Genomic DNA, 18,734 nt, shown 5'->3' with positions numbered 1-18,734 from the left:
TAGGATATCCTATTCTATAAATATTTTATTTATAATTTGATAGGAGATTTCAATTTTAACTCAAATCTATTGAATCGGCAAGTATATTAAATAGCATGTAGCATACGACACAAAAATGGTAAGGGATCAGGTGATTCCCAAAACATAGGACACAAAAGAACATCACGTGTCATATATATTTGTGATAAAACATTTGTACAGGAGTGTTCGAAATATGCGCTAGAACAGACTTCGACCAAGAGACATCTAACGTACAATCGAAAGATACGTAAAGTAGGTAATCATCAACTTCATCGCTCGTATTTTTATATCGCAAATCTAATTAAACGAGTCTTGTTATAAGTAGTCGCGCACGAACAGTGATCGAAATGACCAGGCTAGAGTACTGGGAATATTAGGCAATTACTTGTCATTTAAAAATGTTTTTGTCAATCGAATCAGCACGAATGTAAACATTAATGTATTGGTAAATATTGATTGACAGAATCGTATAATAACAGAAGTATTTTTGATTAAATTATAAAATGAAGGGTATTTTGATCTTCGATCATTTAAACGACGTTCTTTTTACAAAATGTAATAAAAAATTCGCGAATCATATACAAAAATTAGCGAAAATTCAAGGACTAATTTTCGAAAACAAGGTAGGTCTCTACCAAATTTTGCAAGACTTTATATAGTAATTTAAATATCTCTGCTTTGAAAGTTTTTAAAGTCAAGTATATTTTATACTGTTTCAATTCCACAAATATTTTTCTGGAAAAATAAAACTATATGCTTCCAGATAAATTGCATAATACTAATATATATTATATTTACAAAGATTTTTATATTATATTATATTTACAAAGACACTACAAATTTATGTCTTGTACAGAATATAGACAATGAGGATTCAAAATTAAATCCAAATGTCATAATTCAATTATTCGCACCTATTGTCACATCCCAACATGTAATGGCTTCTCAGTTTGGAAATTCTTACACTTCAATGAGATGTCATGATGGCACAAATATGGTGTTTGATGAATTTATGGGATATACATTCATTTACATATCTACAGATGAAGTAGAATTAATGAAAAGAACATTAGGAGTATGTGTGGCAATTGTGAGGCATGTTTGTGGACCAGATGTTGCAGTGTAAGTTTAAATATCATTTATAAAAAAAATTACTTCAAAAAATGGAAGAGTAATTCTATATAACATTATAATTAATACTAATTATATTAATATATATAATAATTTAATTCCAGATTAAAGATAAACAGACAGAAAGTCTGTTTAGTTTCATGTCTGTTAGATGCATGGGTGCATTTAAGAAACTGTGAGCAAAGTATGCTTACAGAAGCAATAGAACAGCTATCGATAAACACAGACCTGGGTGTATCAATACTAAAAGTGTTGCATGATGCCTGTGACAAATTAAAGGCACAATCTGAATTTTCCAATGTACACATCTTGATACTAGTGGAACAAAAATTTCTTTCATTATACTCCAGTAAAAATGCCCATGATTTGTACGCTTCTGATATATTGCTGATGATGCTTATGTGTTGGGTAGTTAATCAGAGAAGGAAAGGGGATACCCAATCTGCAATAAGTGACAACAATGATGATTGTACTGATATTCTTCTACCTGAAAACAGTTCGTCTAAAGAGGAACAAATAACTTTTGGATCGAAGCTTTCAAATCCTACTTCAGAAGATATTTCAGATTTGTTTAGTATGGTCTTTACTGCTATAAGATGTTTACATAATTTCATTGTTATTATGTACTAATATGTTACTTCGTTATAGGAGGATCAAGAGAATCTTCCATCAATGAAGGACTTTATTTGTCATTGCTGGATGATGATTTATACAGTAATTTAATTTTACTTGGAACCGAACATGATTACACTACTAACGCAGTTCATATTTTTGAATTAGCAGATGGTATCAATCTTATCATGATAGTAGAAGTGGCTAATCTTGCCACATCATCAGGATTGTACGATAGTTTCCATTATATGAATATTATAAATGGTTTGCAACTTCAAAGAGATATTGACGAATTAAGACCCGCATTTGAAAATTTCGACTTAGCAATGAAAAAAGCTTTGGATGGAATTAAGAAAAATAGAGCTAACGTCAGTAATGATGTTGATATGTGTCAAAGAAGACTGCAAACAAAGTGGGAATTTGTCCGAAAAAAATATATGGATCTATTAAGATCTAGAGATCCGGAATCCATTCTTCAAATTGAATCAAATATGTCAGGTTTCATGGATAATTTAAAAGAATTATATCGATTAATGTGTTTCGACAAAAGCTTCTTAAAGCAGGGCGTTGATGTACTTACGACAGTAGGAAAACTCGTTCGTCAAAAGCTGAATGATTTTAGCGATTTCCTTAAAGTAAAAGCACTCAAGAACTTTACTCTTGGATCATATCCTTTCATAATTATATCTTCATATATTTGTATTATCTTTTTATTTTTCCTTATAAGTTAGATAAAAAAAATATACATCCTTAATGCCATATAATCTACGAGAACTTCCCTAACCATCAACAAATATCTAGAAGAGTTTCCAGGCCTTGTGCACTTCATCTACATAGATAGAGTCACCCATAGACTGATTGCTCCAACACTGGATTTCACAAACCCTGAAACTCTTACTCTTACAACAAAAAAGGTAATTTATTAGAAGTTTAAATAAAATTAACGTACATAGAGTAGTTAAGAATTGTTTTTATAGATATGGAACATGGTTAAACAAAGTAGAATTCATTTGGAAGAAGGACATTTATCAGTTATGTGGAAGGATACAACATTTAATTATGCTTACTTCTTGTGGTTCGAAGACAGTTCTGTAAGTAAATAATTTTAAGGCAACAAAACATTGCTACCTTAAATATATTGTTATATAATATTTTCAGGGATCGCCAGTGAAATGTAAAGTTTATTTGAATCATGTGTTGAAAACTTTTCCAGTACCCGGAATATTTTGTGGCGATTATTATAGGTTTGTACTAATGGTACTGAAATATTTGTCTTGTGAATTCTTACTTGACTTATTTTACAATTTCGTAGAAAACTAGCGGAGACGTGTTTCCCTAAACTGTCTCCCAATAAAATCAGAATTTATGAGCTTTATTGTGTTCATCTCGGTTTGGCAACATCGTCGTGTGTATTAGAACATTCAAGAAGACTTGCGGCTACGATATGGGAGGTTACAGGTGTTCCAAATAATCCGGCTGACATACTGTAATAATATTTCTTTAAAATATTTATATACAGATAGAGGTTCTGCGCTTATGCGCGTTACATTACAATTATTATTTAAAAAAAGAGAAATATTTATGGAATTTTTAATTATTTACAAGTACTTAATATATGTATTAATTTGTTATTTATAAAAGATGATGATGCAAAATATTTGTATTTATTTTGTACATCAAATACTTAATGTAATGGCACAATTTAAAAAAATGTACAAAAAAACAACATGTGCTGTATACTTTTTTCTCAATTTCACAATTAATTTAAGAGCATAGAGCATTGCAAATATTTGAGATATATTATTAAAATAGAACAAAAAAGTGGTAATGCGAATGAGAACATTTTTTAAATATAGAACATCCAGAAAAACGCATATTAAAAACTATTCAGTACTTCAGTCTATGATGCCTCTCCACTTTATAATGCACAGATTCGATACTATGAACACGACACAATACCGTTTTATATATCTCTGTAAGATTAAGATTTTCTAGAAATAGACCAGTCTGCATATAATACAAACATGATCAATTCATATTATATTTATATTTTAAAATATATATTTACATTGTGTGTAGCATAAGCGCTCTAAAATCTTGGTTGATTTGTTTTTGTAGAAATTGTTCTACAAATAGAGCGTTATAAAGCTTTTGGGGTGAATTAAAAATAAAGAAACGATTTTTATTTAATGATTATTAGTTGTATCCGATTTACGTACACTGTCTACTTTTTTCTTCGTAATCTGATTGTAAGACATTTGAAGGGAAGTATTTTGCACACTGTTTGCCTCAGATGATTCTGGGCCTGAAGTCCTTCTAGCTTTTTTCAGTCCTATGTAGTCTTGTAGCAATTTACCTCTGCCCCTTCCAAAACCACTTACGTTCGTTTCACCTCTACAGATCGATTCTTTCACGATTTCTGATTCTACATTAGAAAAACGCCTGTTCTTACTTGATACATTTTCTGTGACATTAACTTTTATTTCTGAAACTGAATTTATAGGCGGTGGGTCTTGACTCGGACTGTTCATTATACTTGTGGTCGACCTCTTCGATTTATCTTGATCAACATTTTGTTCAGTACATGTTGTTGAATTCTTCGGTTTATGAGCAGTCATTGTTTTATTCTAAAACAAAGTAATAGTAAATTTGCGAAAATATACAGAAAACAGTTTGGTTGTTACAATATACGTACAGGTGCAGTAGAATGGTCCTTTATTGTACGAGATTCTTGACAAGTATCATCTAAAGGTTCAATTCTGGATGGAGATGTTTTCCCTGATTTCTGTCTTGCGTCCGTAAATTCATCTTTTTCAGACTCATAGGAATCAGTTACATTATTTGAATTACCATTAACTTTTGTCTTTTTGATAAGCATGAATTCCTTAACTTGTCTTTCAAGCTCTGCTACTTCAAGATCAGACTTACATAAGTCTGGTATTAATTGACTCAAATGCTCTTCAGCTGCTTTTTGTATAGTAATAGCAGATTCAACAGCAGACGTCTTGGTTAAGTCCAAACTAAAAATAAATAATTTCAAACGACGATGTGGAATATTTTCCTATGATGCAAAAAATCAAAATGATATTTTTATAAGATCATATTCAAACTTACTTTAAAGAGTCTATAAACTTAGTAAATACATCTGGCATATCAGATGATTTTTTGGTAGGAGTAGGTTTATAATCTGAACCTTCATGTGCAAATGAATTACTTCCTAAGTTACTTATTCGTAAAGGAACTGGTTCAAATGTCCTATAATAATCAAATTATTTATAAAAACAAAACTCTTAAAAAATAGCATTATACAAAAATTATTGTAGTTAGAAAACATACCATTTTTTTTGTCTTAAAAAGACATGTTTAAATTTGTATGTTCCTTTTTCACTACTCGTTGAGGAACTTAATAAACATGTAACAAAAAATTCTTCTTTGCAACCATTTTCATTGGAAAAATATGACGAGAATTCTTTATGCAATAATTTGTCCCTAAATGTAGGTATCAATGCTATATCTCTTCTGAAGTGAAACCAACCTATCACTTGTTTACTCTTATCACGTAAAAAGTCCCTTAACTTTTCCTTATTAATTTTGCCAATAGAGTTGTGTAAGGAATCTGGTAATGGACAAGTTACAACAGCCTCAATATCTAAAAATGTCAAAATATTTTACTATAGGACAAAGAAAAATGTTTACGTCACTGAGATAAAACAGCTATTGAATATACTTACTACTGTATATTTTCACTGTTTCTACTTGATTGTATAAATCTGTGTCCGTTTTCCTAACAAATTCAAGTGTTTCTCCTAGCAAAAAGCCCATCTAGAATACGGAGAATTCAATGTTTTCAATTTCCTCGTTCATTAGCTTAGATTATTTTGAGGTTAAGACGCTATATTTCATAATCTAAATGCGAATCATCATGTTAAATGATAAGGCATTATTGGCGATAATGTAAAAAAACATTTTTTTACCTGGGTCCCACTGCTACGAACATTTTCATAAAACAATAATGATAGAGCGGGACCTGAAATTGTAATGAGAAAATCACTATCCGCCATGTTGACAATTAACTGTTATCCGTTTTGCAATTTTGCTTGCACTTTCTATCGTTACGTTTCCTCGTTATGTCGCATAACATGTGTATCTGTAATAATAATAATAATAATAATTCACGTTATTCGTTTATTGCGATAGCTGAGTTATTGAGATATCACAAATCCAACAAGATTTGATAACAACGATATATCTTACGATCGTCAGTTTACGCGTCGGTATTAAAATAGTCTTACAATGTTTATATTTACTATATGTCACTATCAACTCTGTACTGCAATATTTATATAATTATTGTTTATATGCATAAGTAGGAGTGGAATAATTTATAAGTATCTATAAACACGCTGGAGCAAAGCTTCTAGTTACAAATCACGATCGAAACAGCGGATCATTCGATCAGAATGAACTAAAGATTGAAACAGATGAATCCTATATTTTAGATCTCAAATGTTTCAATTATTCATACATTCATCTATTTTTATCTCATACCTTTGTCAAAAATGAAATTTACACACGTATATATAACATCATATTTTAACATTTCTACGTTAAAAGTAAAATCTATGCATACAATCATGCATATGCGTCATGCTAATACAATTTGCACGTAACCGGAAATTGCAGGAAGCCTCAGACATAACAGGAAAACGAGAATATCAGTTTAAACATCCAATCTTCGAAATAAAAATATCTTTCTCAGTGATTTTTACCTTTTCAACAAACTATTAATTTCCCCCGAATATACATATAATAAAATAATACGTAATATTTAACTTGTAATTTTTTAATTGATTTTATTTTGTCTGAAAAATAAGTAAAAATAAAGCTTTTTTGCCAAATTTGATAACATTTAATCGCGAATGTAGGTGTATAAAAGAGATTTTGTCAGAAGTGGGATTCGAACCCACGCCCACAGAGTGGACTGCGACCTGAACGCAGCGCCTTAGACCGCTCGGCCATCCTGACATTTTTGATTAACTAATTTTAAAATAAAATACTAAACAGTGATAATAATTGTTAAAAATAATCGTCATTTAAAAATGAAAAATTGGCCGATCAAGAACAGTAAATCTATTCGAAGTACTTTTTCTTTTATCACGTTTGTGTTTTTATGTCACCAAATACGATATTTTTTAAAGACGTGATAATTAATGGCGAGACAGGAAACTTTCATGAGATAAACGTTTATAACTCGAATCTATTTTGATTATATCTTATGTCTGAATATTTAAATATAAATTGCCACAACGTTATGCCCTGGGCTTCTTATAAAACTTTATGAATGAATGATTATCTCTATGTTTAAAAATCTTTGGACCTATCTTTTAGTCATTAAGTCGATTAAGTAAGCAAGAAATATAAAATCAACTTTGATTATATATTATTACAACCGAGTTGATTATAAAATTATAAAAGAATGATATCTTTATGAATCGAAAAGCACGTGTAATTCATATTTGTAAAATGTTATCTTGCATTAGTAATCGTAAAATTCTTAATCCATCTCTTTTAATAGTTCATATAATTAACATTCTATCGTTCTATCGTTTATCTAACTATTTCTTGCATCATATACATAAACCGAAAGAAATTCCCTTAGTAAATAATTACGACTTAAAGAGCAAAGGAGCATTCGTTGTCCGTCGAAGTATCGGCGCTCGCTCGCGCGTCCCGCCTCTCCCAAAATACACCCGGTTCGCACGCGAGTCGCTTGTATTTCTAGACGCGATGTAGATTTCGATGTAGGACTCGTGGATCGCGTGATGTAAGTCTTTAGTGATCTCTAAAGAGACGTCGAGATTGCCTCTCTGTTGACTTGGGCTCTCTCTCTCTGTTTCTGTGCCTTTCTTCGACCCATTCTCTTCGAATTTTCAAAGAGGAGGACACAATTTCTTCTTCTCTCGTCCCATTATCATCGTGATCGTGATCGTCGTTGTCGTTGACTTAGTGACGCCGGATCATGACGGAGGAAAAACCGGGTGACCTTAACTGGAGTCAAGAGCAGATCGATCAGAAGGTGAGTTGATTTAGTTCGTCCATCCTGGTTTGTGACCTTGAATTTCTTCCATCGTTGCGTAAGTGGCCGAATACTGCGCGAAAAAGCTCGCTAATTGTACGAGTCGACCGGTAACTTGAACCACCATGGAAAATAAATCGAGGGAATGGGACTTGTTAACCTCTTGAAAAAATTAATAATTCCCTGTAACCGTAATTTTGCTTCCTTCTGCGATTGTTTCAAACTTGACGACAAACAAAATTGTTTCAAATTTGACGACATAAATATAAATGTGAATATCAAGTATAAATAAATGCATGTGAGCTCATATACAGGTTCGCAATGACGAAAGGGTTAAGAAAACCTTCGTTTTCCGTAAAATAGGACGCGGTGACGATTCAATAATTGATCGCGATGCCGAGAATGCCCACGTTTGGAGGCTATCGATTACGAAACAATCGTGTTTTCGCGTCCCTTTTGGCGACCGCGATTATAATCCATTATTATAATACGAACGGATTATAATATAATTATGATCCATTTGCAAACTAGAAATCAACGAAAACTTCCCTTTCGTCCCAATAGAGAGAAATATCTAACTACGAATTCTTCTCTAAAATTAAATAAAAATAAAAAATCTCGTCGCTAGACAAAAATTCCAACTACGATTTCTTTTCGTAAGAAGAGCAGAAATCACAGCTTCCAACTGAATATCATTCGTCATAATGCATTTGGGATCTAAAGTCATCATCCCTAATTCACCCCGTAGGTAGACGGTGCAAGTAACGATGCTATTATATTGGAGACGAGTTCATTGAAAACGATCGCGGCGAGGATGCGGGTCAGTAAGCCGAGATGAAAATTGGCGATGTATCACGCGTGCTCTGTATCGTACATTCTCTAAAAATCACATTCTTAATGATTGCACTAGCGATGTCACATGTGGTGGCCATCAGGGCCTTCGAAATCGATCATCCGTAATTCTTATGACCTCGTGCCACCGTGTCGAAGAACTCCGTTATTTATTCTCTTCTTCTTATACCGTCATCGTCTGCCGTGTATCTATATGTAACGACGCGACATTTAGAAACACTTATACCTACTCTATACCTTATACTCTATTTTCTTTCATCGGATTTTTCCATAACGACTTTATTTCTTTGCATTTGAAATGAACATAAAATATATTCATACACGTATATTTGATTATTTGGTTGGATCTGAAATATTATGACTTCTTCGTTTCAAGAAGATTTAGTGGAAAATGTTGTAGGAATATTCTACGAAAATCATATCTCCGAATAAAAGTATTTTCATGAAATAATCGTGCGTAGCCCCTTACGAACGTCGATCTACCAACTCTCGGTAGTCAATTTTTCCCATCGATCTACGCAACAATTAATCTTCTTCTTAGGCACCTTGCAACCCTAAGCATCGATCAGAACATATCCTCGACTCTTTCGGCGCTACCAGATTCGTTACTGTAATCATGTCCGAACAGAATTTCTAATTTCATCCGTAGACTTATAATGCATTAATTTATCAGAAAGTAAGATTTATCAGAAAATTCATCATAATTATTCGTCATTATGTAGCAAAGTCTAATCCTTTCCATAGATAAACTGAAGAAAAATTCACCAGTTAGGTGTTTGATCATAGAAATCTGTTCAGATCGCGATATCTATGCAATAATTTCAAACTTTCCGAAAAATACGCAATACGCAAATACTTTCCTTCGCAATACGAATTCTACGAAAATGAAAAATTCCATCATCTTCGTTGGTAGAATTGAAGAATGCATGTCGAGGCATTAATCGCAGAAACGCAAGGAAATCGCATTATCCTTGCAACGACATAAAGCTCGGTGAGTAAAATTCAGGGCGAGAATCCGGCATAACGATGACTGTTATTGATCGCACATCCCCCGTTGAAACGTTCGAATTTCGGATGGCGGTGCGCCTTGACCGTGGAAAACTTCCGCTCACGCGCAATGGAGTCCGCACGCGGCCGCCTTTCTTCGCGGACGAAAGAGCCTGGACTACGACGTTGATACGTTATCTGACGCGTTTCCCGATTCTATCCATGTGCCGCGAGACAAGGATCGGCCAACGATTAGTCAAACGTAGATTGCGTCAGGAGGAACAGGTGTCCAACGAGTTTCATCTTGATCGAGAGGTAAAACCGGATCAGTGGGTCAAGGCTGTTGACATGAAGACGAAAAACAGGTCGCTGTTCAGCAGGATGTGCAAGTGCTACGGCAGGAAGTCGGAGTCGCGCGCGCGAGTACACCAGACGGAGGACGAGTCGACCGTGGTACCGAAACTGTCCGACGAGGTAACCATTTCTCGTGTTCCGGGATCTGCAGATTTCGAATAACGTGAATTATGTTGTGCAAACGTACGCGGACTAAATATGTACGTATCTGGATTTTCTTCAGCTTTGGTATTTTATTAGTAACTAGGATAGCAATCGAAACATCGAGACCTCTAACGTAACGTTAGCCTTTGATCGATACATCTGTTGGATATTAGGGGTTCAAGTAGAAAGTTAAATTAGCAAAACCGAAAGTGAAAATGCAGGTGCGCTTATTTCGTTTCACCTTTTGTTCTTTTATCGGAGACGAATCGGGGGAAGTACGATATTCAATACCGTACGTTTTGTCTTTTTCTTTGATCGATGATATAAGGGCTGTTTAAATCGGAAATTGCAATGTTAAGTTAACTGCGTGTCTTTGTTTCGTTTATGTTCGATTATTAATTATTTATACAAGTAGAGAGGGTGCCGCGCAGCTCAGTGTGCAAACTTTGCCAGTGTGTTCAACAAGTAAAAACAAGACAAAAATGTCATGTAACGAAAAGTGCACAAATGTTTGATTAAAACGTTGTAACAAAAGTACGAAAGCTAGATATGCTTATACGAATTTACGATTTGAAACGCCATCCGCCTTTATCAATGCGAAGTTGATATCGCTGTGCCGTTGAATTTATCGTAAACCGAATTTCATGGCGATTTCGTCGCGTTTCTTTTTCGCGCAATCTCGTCTTGTTGAATGATAAGAATAAAAATGAAACGAAAGACCGTAGCGTACGTTTGCCATCGTGCACGAAAACAATAAACGTACGTACGACGTATGCATCAATATATCTCATGAACGTTACGTATTCTGTCTTATATTAGACTAAACTACGAAAAAGAATATTGACGTACACATGGCATTTCATATTTTTCTCGTAACTTTTTAATGGCGCATTTATGTACTCTTCGCTGCATGATATTTTAATCCTACTTTTACCTAGCCAGGACACACTGGCATTGTTTATACGCTAAAGTGCAGCACATCCTGTCCATCTAATTTTCTATAATGTTTTGGTAATTTGAGAAAGAGTTACGCAGATCAAATACAATTATATTATGATGATGTAGCGCGGTTCTTGTTTAGAATTAATTTACGATGCACTGTATCGAGTATCGCGTCGTGCCAAAACTTCGCGTCGTAATAGGGGAAGAAGTAGTGCGGTGAACCTTGAAACTCTTTATTTAAACAAAATCACATTGGCAGTGGAATCGTACTGCAATGGTTGTACATTGTCGTTACGTAGTTCAAATTTGATTTATTCTCGTCACAGATAGAGATTTAAGAAGTTCCATGTCAAGTACTGTATTGACATCGACGATTCACCTATAGACGATAATCTCTCTTTTATTTCAAACGTAAAAGTGACGATAAGTAACAATCGTTGCTTAAATCGAAATTCTTGCAATTGAAAAGGCGTTGAAGTACTTTAACGTTTTAATCTGATTAATTTAATCTATATATGTAGTATATTTTCGTGACTTTCTTAATCTACATTAATATCGTCAGGAAGATTGGTCTCATTTAGAAATTTCTACATCTCTGATTCGATATCTTCTCTCAAGTAAAATGTCTTCAGCTGCGAAGTAGAAAAAAAAACAGCTTTAGCGTATTATTAACGCTAATAAACGATCTTTTTCAAGTTTCAACGCATCTATCAACATGTTTGTCCTGAATTTTACAGACTGCGCGATATTAATTAAACTTTGTCCAGAAAAGATAAAAGTCTATAATCAGCACAATCTGAATAAAGTTCGATTAAAAATAACGCAATCCTCCTAATATTCTTATCGCGTCTCGAATAACAAAACGGAAAATTTAGAATTTGACGCCATTATCGTCTGATTATCATCTTTAGAATTCCTCGCTTTCGAATAAAATTGATTTTATGATATCGCGTCGTTATGTAAAAACTGGCAAAGCTTCTACTTTCTTTAAAATATAATATCGTGACTTTAGACTAGACATTGGTATTCGTGTAGTTCTTATCGATCTCGACGAACTTCAGTTTCTTTCGAAAGTGTTGTTTTATTAAAAATGTCCAATTATAATCATTGGTAAATCGATCGAATTTCTTTTGATACGTTATGGAGCACGGATACGTTCCGGGGGAGAATTTGGTAAACTACAAGATCTTGATTCGACAAATATTTTTGGGGCGAAAAGTCGATGAGAAAAGATTGATATTACTGTGGGTTTTCAGCCAGTAACCGTGGTCGTTCGCAGACCATGTTGCAAGCAGCACAACGAAGAGGAAATGTGCGTGCCAGCGATCTCTAAAAAGGCAATTAAGTAATTTCAATCCTTCTTTGCAACCAATTTCCAATTTTCGACGTTTTTTTATACTTGCGATTCTATCTTAATTGCTTCGTTGAAATCAAACAAGCAAACAAACAAACAAAAATTGAAAAGAGATAAAGATGACGAAAGGTATTAGTGGAGAAATTTTATTTTCGTTTGATTAACGATACATCAATTTTTCCAGAGACGTTAAATCTGATAGATCAAAGACACTGATTTTTAGGATTTTCATTACTCTGACCTTTTCATCTGTACCTTCTCGATATTACGATCTGAACTTTCTCGCAACTTCATGACGCTATGATTACGGCGTTTCGTATCTATCTTTCAATATGAAAAATTTTTATTGATTTTCGTGTCAATTTTGCTCAAGATGATTTTCACGCGGAAAGTTTCTTAGTTGTTCTCTTCCACTGCAAAGGAAAATGGCCTGCACTCGTATTACATGCGTTTTGCAAGACCCAACGCTCAAATCTGTGAGTCGCTATGGAAAGCTTCATATTTTTTAAAATAGCTAGAGTTAATTTCATCCGAACGTGCTACCTTTCAAACATAAGCTACCTTTCTTTCAGATTTGACAGATTTATCGGTACAGTTTAGTTTTATAAATTCGATTTCAATTTCCTCTATGTACCCTCTTCTAACAGAATACACAGTTTTATTTACGAACTAATCCTTTTTAAATCTTCAAGACTGTTTTGACATTATATAAAAACACACTTGTCTATTATCAGACAAGGTCTATAATTCATACGATAGCGAACACACTGTCAACGACTATGGCAGGATATGCAAATAACTCGGTACGTGACACTGGAAAATGGAGGATCGAATGTTACATAAGCATCGAAATGGTAATGTGGTGGTACGGTCTAGCAAATTATCGGAGGTTTCATAGAAAAAAAAGGAAACTCGAAGGAGGAGGAAGGAAACCGACAGAAATAGAAAAAGAAACGAGAGTTTTACTGTAACAGCGAGTTCGTTATCGCAAAAATAAGACCTTCCTGTTCGACGCCAATAATTAGCATTAGGAAGATAAGAGTAATTCTATCGTGTCTCGTAAGCAGATTAGAAATTCTATGGTATCAATTATTCTAAACAAGTACGGCTCATTTTTATGCTACGGAAGATTCTATTTAATTTATTCATTCGTTGCGAATTTGATAGTAAAGTGGTGAAGCATATGACACATGCGATATCTTATTTTTCTGAAAATAATCTTCTGCAAGTAGTTCGTTGTTTGTTATTTAGAATTAGAATAATAAATCTATGGAACGAAACGAAAACAAATTATTTAACGTACTGTTTGGACTGCATACATATAAATCATCTTCCAATACTAACGCAAAGCATATCGTTCTTTTATCTTTTAGGAACGCTATTAATTTTCAAATTTAACTCAGACTAAACTAAAACTAAACTGGTTTTTTAAACATAAAATATCATTTTAATCTCATTTTTATCGTTTCGAAGGAACGTCGTTAACAGTGAGCGTAGTTCTTCAAACAGCTAAATTTCAAGGATTAATTGCTCAAACGAAGGTCGAATTGATTTACTCCATTCACATTTTCTAGATCACGGAACACGTGAATGCCTAATGTTAGTCTTACGATTCAGTAAAAGATACTGATCTTTCGTTTAATTTACGATCCAAGTTTCATTATTTTCGTATTTCTATTTTCACGTTCTTTCATACGCGACAATAAAATATCGCGATAATTGCTAGTTCGAAAGAGCGACTTACACGGCTGTTCATCAATATTTTACAAAAAGAGAACATTAGTATTAAGGAAATGACGATAATTATTTAGAAGTGTGATCTCCTCGCCGATTTCGATGTCCTTAAAATATGTTGTCAATGTCATCGTTTTGGATAACTTTTCCCTTTTTATTTATTATTTAACAAATAATATTTTCCTACATAACTTCCTCCCAGATAGCTATTAACAATTTCCTAGATAAATAATCATGCGCAGTAGTACGTGATGATACGACAAACTGAATATTTAAATTATGATCGATGATATTCCATTTGTTACGAATAGACGAAAACATTATCACGAACAAGTCTGGTATTCTCTGTGTATTACTGGGAAAATTTCCTCGTAAAAAAATAAATTCATCGCTGCTCGATCTGTGAAACCTTGTATCGCGAATCATTTACAATTCTTTTTCTTAATTTAATCGTAAGATTAGAAAATTTTCCTCGTACGAGAGAGAATTGCTCGGTTATGCGAAATTTCTCATTAGCTACGTGTTTTTATATTTTTTATTGTACATTCGTGGTTTTAAAAATTCCATACTATCGGAAAGTCGTCAGATATCCGAAGGAGTAACTTTACAACCATCATTCATCGTTATATACTTATTTTATTGGTGTCATAATTCCACATAGAGATACCGCACAATATAGATCAAAGTAGATTTAAAGAGAAGAGCTGTTAATCTTAGTGACTTGTTTTGAAACTTATAGCAGTCGTAAATTAATTTACTTGCCTGTAGATATATTTTTTACGAAGCAAAAAGATAAATATGTGAATGATCCAAGTACCACGGTTGCGTTTCCTTTTGACACCGTAGTTTCGTAAATAGTGTTGAAAATATCCACGTATCGAGGGTTCAACGCTCTTTTGGTATTTAAGAATTTCACCAAGAGAAATGACGAATGGATTTCACGTCCAACTTTCGATTAAGCGTTCACTTCCAAACGCAATTTTCACTGCCGCGTTTTATGTATTTTTGAAGACTCATACGTATTTAATACCAAACTTTGGTCGATCATATTTGTTCTATTTAAATTTTTAGTCTACTTACCGATTGGTTATATATAATATGTTCTCAACGTTATCATTTTAAACAACTTTTCCTTACACGTATATAGGGTGGTCGGTTTTAGTTTTCCAATTATAAGCAAAAGTATGTTTGCTTCCGTATGTGTACTGCTATTCTATTGTACAGTTAAGAAGTGTGTCTTACGCTAACCAAATATGCTTGTAACAAGTTATCTGAGTATTTTCCTTCCATTATCAACGTCACTGAATTTAAATCACTCATTTATACCGCTATCCTATCAGTAGCCGAAACCTATCCGCTCCTTTTCATTTGGAATTCCGTGAGCGGAATACTCGTTATTTTTTCCATTCCTTACGCGTCACTATGACATACTTTTCCGTATAGCTCGGATATTAAAGCCGACTAGACTACGTATGGCGACCGAACATACTTTTGCGTGTAACTCGAAAATTAAAATCAACCACCCTATATATGTATAAGAAAAAGTTGTTCACAATGATGTCCTTGACAAGATATTTCAAGGGCATCGAAATCGACGAGGTGGCGACTATCCGGCAACTCGGCCACACCTCTTAATTGCATTGAATTTTAATAAGTCATCCAACAATCTCTACACAATTTTTAATACAATTTAATCGAAATATCTTTGGGAATAGCATTCAATTGGCTGCTGCGTATGTCTGGTCGAAAAATCTAGTAATTCTAAATAGTTGTGTACGCGCGAGGAGACGTCAAAGACAAAGCAACGATGTTTAACCAGCATGGAACAGGATTGACGCGCTGTTGCATAATGACGACACAAAACGATACTCATGTGCAACGCGATACTCGATCCATGTAATACGTCGGCCAGGTTTACGTTTTAGTCGCAACGTTTTCTTCCAATTCGTACTACGAACTATAGTGCATAGCATCTTACTTCGATCTTTTCCTTCTTCTACTCGATTTCACGAAACTGATAAAACCCAAAATAGAAAGAAGGAAAACTAATTTAACAAAAAAATAGCAAACCATTCCGAAACCTAAATTTGGTTTCGAAAAAATGAATCGCGATGAAAAGGATATTCGTTTCGATAATTGTTTCGAATTGACGAAGTTCGATAATCGGAGATTCGGACCGAGGAATAACGAATTATGTTAATCTACAGTTTTAGTCCGATGTTTGTCTATTATGATCGATGGTTTCCAGTTTATTGGACTTTGATTGACTACAATAACGTTTCATTGGAAAATGTGTTCGATTGCGTAATTCCTAAGCAGATTGCTTGTTATCTCTTTCTCTGCTGCTTGAAGAATGCCGCATTGGAAATTACGGAATGTACGCGCGGGTTGCACTCGCAAATATCTGTTTTACGATTGTTATTGTATCAGCAGGTTTGTCCTACCGTTTGGTTTTTAAAAGTACGCGCGATTATAAATAAATGTTATTAAACTCGTTTAGAACGCGTGTCTAGGAATTTATGTAGATTTAGATCGAGGTACGAGGTGGAATTTACATAGACATAGACACTTGTTTATCTCTGTGCCAGTTTAGTTCATATATTGGAAAGAATCAATTGATCTTATTATACGATGCGCCATCTCAACGTCTGCTAGACGAGTGAGTCATCGCTGATGATTCATTTTTCAAAACAAAACTAAAATCATACAGATAGACCGTAGACGTTTACGCAATTTCACGTTTTTATCGACGTAATCGAACAGCGCTCGTAGAAAACACTGTAAGCGCCAGAATTGAAAAATTTCGATGTTTTATTGGAAAATGGTCTGCATACCGACAAGAATGTTCTGATATAGGATTTAAGTGCCATTTTCCTTTACAAATATTATTGCTAACAGATGATGTCACGATGTTGCACCTATAGAAAACAAAATACCTGTACGAACAAACATTAGTTGATTGTTTTCTGGCTTTTGTCTATGCAATGTATCTGAATGAATGGAACATCCAGCTTTTTTTACAACTAACAGGTGGCACGTGCAAGGTTTTCTACGGATATACTTTCGTTTTTCATGGATTTGCACTATATCGATACATAAATTTTCTCTTCATACTGAAAAACTTGTTTCTTGGCACTTACGGTGCTGTTTTCTACGAGCACTATTCAATTAACGAAATACACCTATTAAACATTATACTGGGTGGCCTAAATATATTCTTCTATATTATGTTCGTTCTCCAGGTTTTTACTCAAACTTCTTATAAATATAAAAATATCCACGGTCGATTTACAACAATAAATAAAGTAAGATTATCCCTGTATCCGTAACTTTAATTTCAATTATTAGTAAATATTAATACAATTTATTATTGAGAAGTATTATGACGAATACTTTAACAAATGATCGCCTAACTAATCGATGCGTAAATTAAATCGCGATGGTCGAGCTACGTTTAAACATTGCAATCTTCTATTTAAATCTCCGATCGGCATTGTTACGGATCGGTTCCATCCAGAAAGCGTCAGACGGCATTGAACAATGTTTATTCTTACTATGATTTCGAGATGCAACTTAAGCAGGGGCAACTTGACTCTTGTTAACCCTCTGCAGGCGATAAACGATACGGATATGTACCGTGCGGCAATCTTAACGATAATTTGAAAATTATTATACATAGAATATTATTACGAAAGGAATAGATGGAGCAAAAGCGGGAACACGCAAAAAATGTGATTTAGATAATATTGGGAATTAGAAGAGGAATTGTTGATAAAATCGTAATCATTGTTGCGGTAAAATTTAAAAGGCCAGGTTAAAAATAAAAATCGTTATTGGCATCGTCATCGCCTCGTGGCGTAAACAACTTTTCATTAAAATTAATCCTCGCGTTTTTGTTACGGCTTATTAGAGATTAATTCAGTGATTTTAGAGACGTGAACAGGAAATTTGTATCAAAGTTATTTACGTTGGATTACTTCCAGGCACTTTATACCATATCGGTATATCATTATAAAAGAAAGCTATAACGTTATAACGTTATTATATAATGCAGCGAAGTTCTTTATGCCGCATTTGCGCATGTAGGTCGTTAATCTAATGATTAATGATCTTAATGTTTAAAAAATAACCTAATAATTCAGCATAAAATCAGAAAAGAAATTCTTCTTTAATAACGCAAAATTTCTCATACGTAATGAAGATTCTGCCAATTCATTCGCATTCGATCATACATCGGACGAACACGCATTGAATCTAATTAAATTCATTGAACTCGTCAGCTGCACGTTGAACGTCGCATACTTAAGAAACACGCATGCGTTGAGTGTCGTTTATTGAATGAATACATTGGATCGCGAACGTTTCAATTGTACGTATGAGCTACGGACGACGGTCTGTTCGAACGTCATCTGGATTAGAGACGTGGAACTGGAAATTTTTAATTGCTACATCTAATTGTCCGTTTCAGTAAGTCGTAGGAGAAGAATTCCTCCACAATTATACACAGATCGTAGACTATGAACGCAT

At 33.9% G+C, this 18,734-nt stretch overlaps 3 protein-coding genes and 1 non-coding gene across 7 annotated transcripts in view; 2 read left to right on the top strand and 2 right to left on the bottom strand.

Annotated features, from left to right (window-relative positions):
- Positions 1-173: 173 nt before the first annotated feature.
- On the top strand, positions 174-3,486 carry LOC100746569 (Hermansky-Pudlak syndrome 1 protein homolog). 2 transcript variants are annotated; one of them, XM_012382439.3, is made up of 8 exons: positions 174-644; positions 878-1,143; positions 1,257-1,726; positions 1,801-2,431; positions 2,540-2,678; positions 2,742-2,855; positions 2,923-3,008; positions 3,077-3,486. In XM_012382439.3, the coding sequence occupies exons 1-8, from the start codon at positions 525-527 to the stop codon at positions 3,252-3,254; spliced, it is 2,004 nt and encodes a 667-aa protein (XP_012237862.1). In that variant the 5' UTR covers positions 174-524; the 3' UTR covers positions 3,255-3,486. The 2 variants fall into 2 exon arrangements, with proteins under 2 accessions (XP_012237862.1, XP_003487371.1); XM_003487323.4 differs by having other exon boundaries at positions 183-644; positions 2,534-2,678.
- On the bottom strand, positions 3,420-6,109 carry LOC100746692 (BRISC complex subunit FAM175B). Its single transcript, XM_012382440.3, has 7 exons — positions 5,991-6,109; positions 5,739-5,911; positions 5,496-5,586; positions 5,101-5,413; positions 4,879-5,019; positions 4,460-4,784; positions 3,420-4,391 (listed from the first exon to the last, which is right to left on the bottom strand). The coding sequence occupies exons 2-7, from the start codon at positions 5,823-5,825 to the stop codon at positions 3,951-3,953; spliced, it is 1,398 nt and encodes a 465-aa protein (XP_012237863.1). The 5' UTR covers positions 5,826-5,911; positions 5,991-6,109; the 3' UTR covers positions 3,420-3,950.
- Positions 6,110-6,706: 597 nt separating this feature from the next.
- TRNAL-CAG lies at positions 6,707-6,789 on the bottom strand. Its single transcript has one exon. It is a non-coding gene; the product is annotated as a tRNA-Leu (tRNA).
- A 793-nt stretch (positions 6,790-7,582) lies between these two features.
- Positions 7,583-18,734, top strand: part of LOC100746811 (hexokinase type 2) — a 37,683-nt gene continuing 26,531 nt past the window's right edge. Inside the window, exon 1 of one of the 3 annotated variants that reach the window (XM_012382327.3) lies at positions 7,583-7,840. In XM_012382327.3, the coding sequence (XP_012237750.1) occupies positions 7,784-7,840 (57 nt within the window). In that variant the 5' untranslated portion in view covers positions 7,583-7,783. Of the gene's footprint in view, positions 7,841-9,861; positions 10,154-10,188; positions 10,234-18,734 lie in introns of those variants that run through there. The other 2 variants (XM_012382326.3, XM_024365758.2) reach the window with 2 other exon arrangements.

The sequence above is a fragment of the Bombus impatiens genome, unplaced genomic scaffold, assembly GCF_000188095.3.
Source record: "Bombus impatiens unplaced genomic scaffold, BIMP_2.2 scf_0151, whole genome shotgun sequence".
NCBI lineage: Eukaryota > Metazoa > Arthropoda > Insecta > Hymenoptera > Apidae > Bombus > Bombus impatiens.
Note: the sequence above shows the minus strand (reverse complement) of the source record. Positions and strands in the feature narration are given on the sequence as shown.

Coding starts and splice junctions, on each gene's coding strand:
- LOC100746692 (XM_012382440.3), bottom strand. CDS start 5,825: ATGGCGGATAGTGATTTTCTCATTACAATTTCAGGTCCCGCTCTATCA. Junction 5,414..5,495: donor AACAGTGAAAATATACAGTA/GTAAGTATATTC, acceptor TGACATTTTTAG/ATATTGAGGCTGTTGTAACT. Junction 4,392..4,459: donor AGGACCATTCTACTGCACCT/GTACGTATATTG, acceptor ACTTTGTTTTAG/AATAAAACAATGACTGCTCA.
- LOC100746569 (XM_003487323.4), top strand. CDS start 525: ATGAAGGGTATTTTGATCTTCGATCATTTAAACGACGTTCTTTTTACA. Junction 1,727..1,800: donor AGATATTTCAGATTTGTTTA/GTATGGTCTTTA, acceptor ACTTCGTTATAG/GAGGATCAAGAGAATCTTCC. Junction 2,856..2,922: donor TGTGGTTCGAAGACAGTTCT/GTAAGTAAATAA, acceptor TAATATTTTCAG/GGATCGCCAGTGAAATGTAA.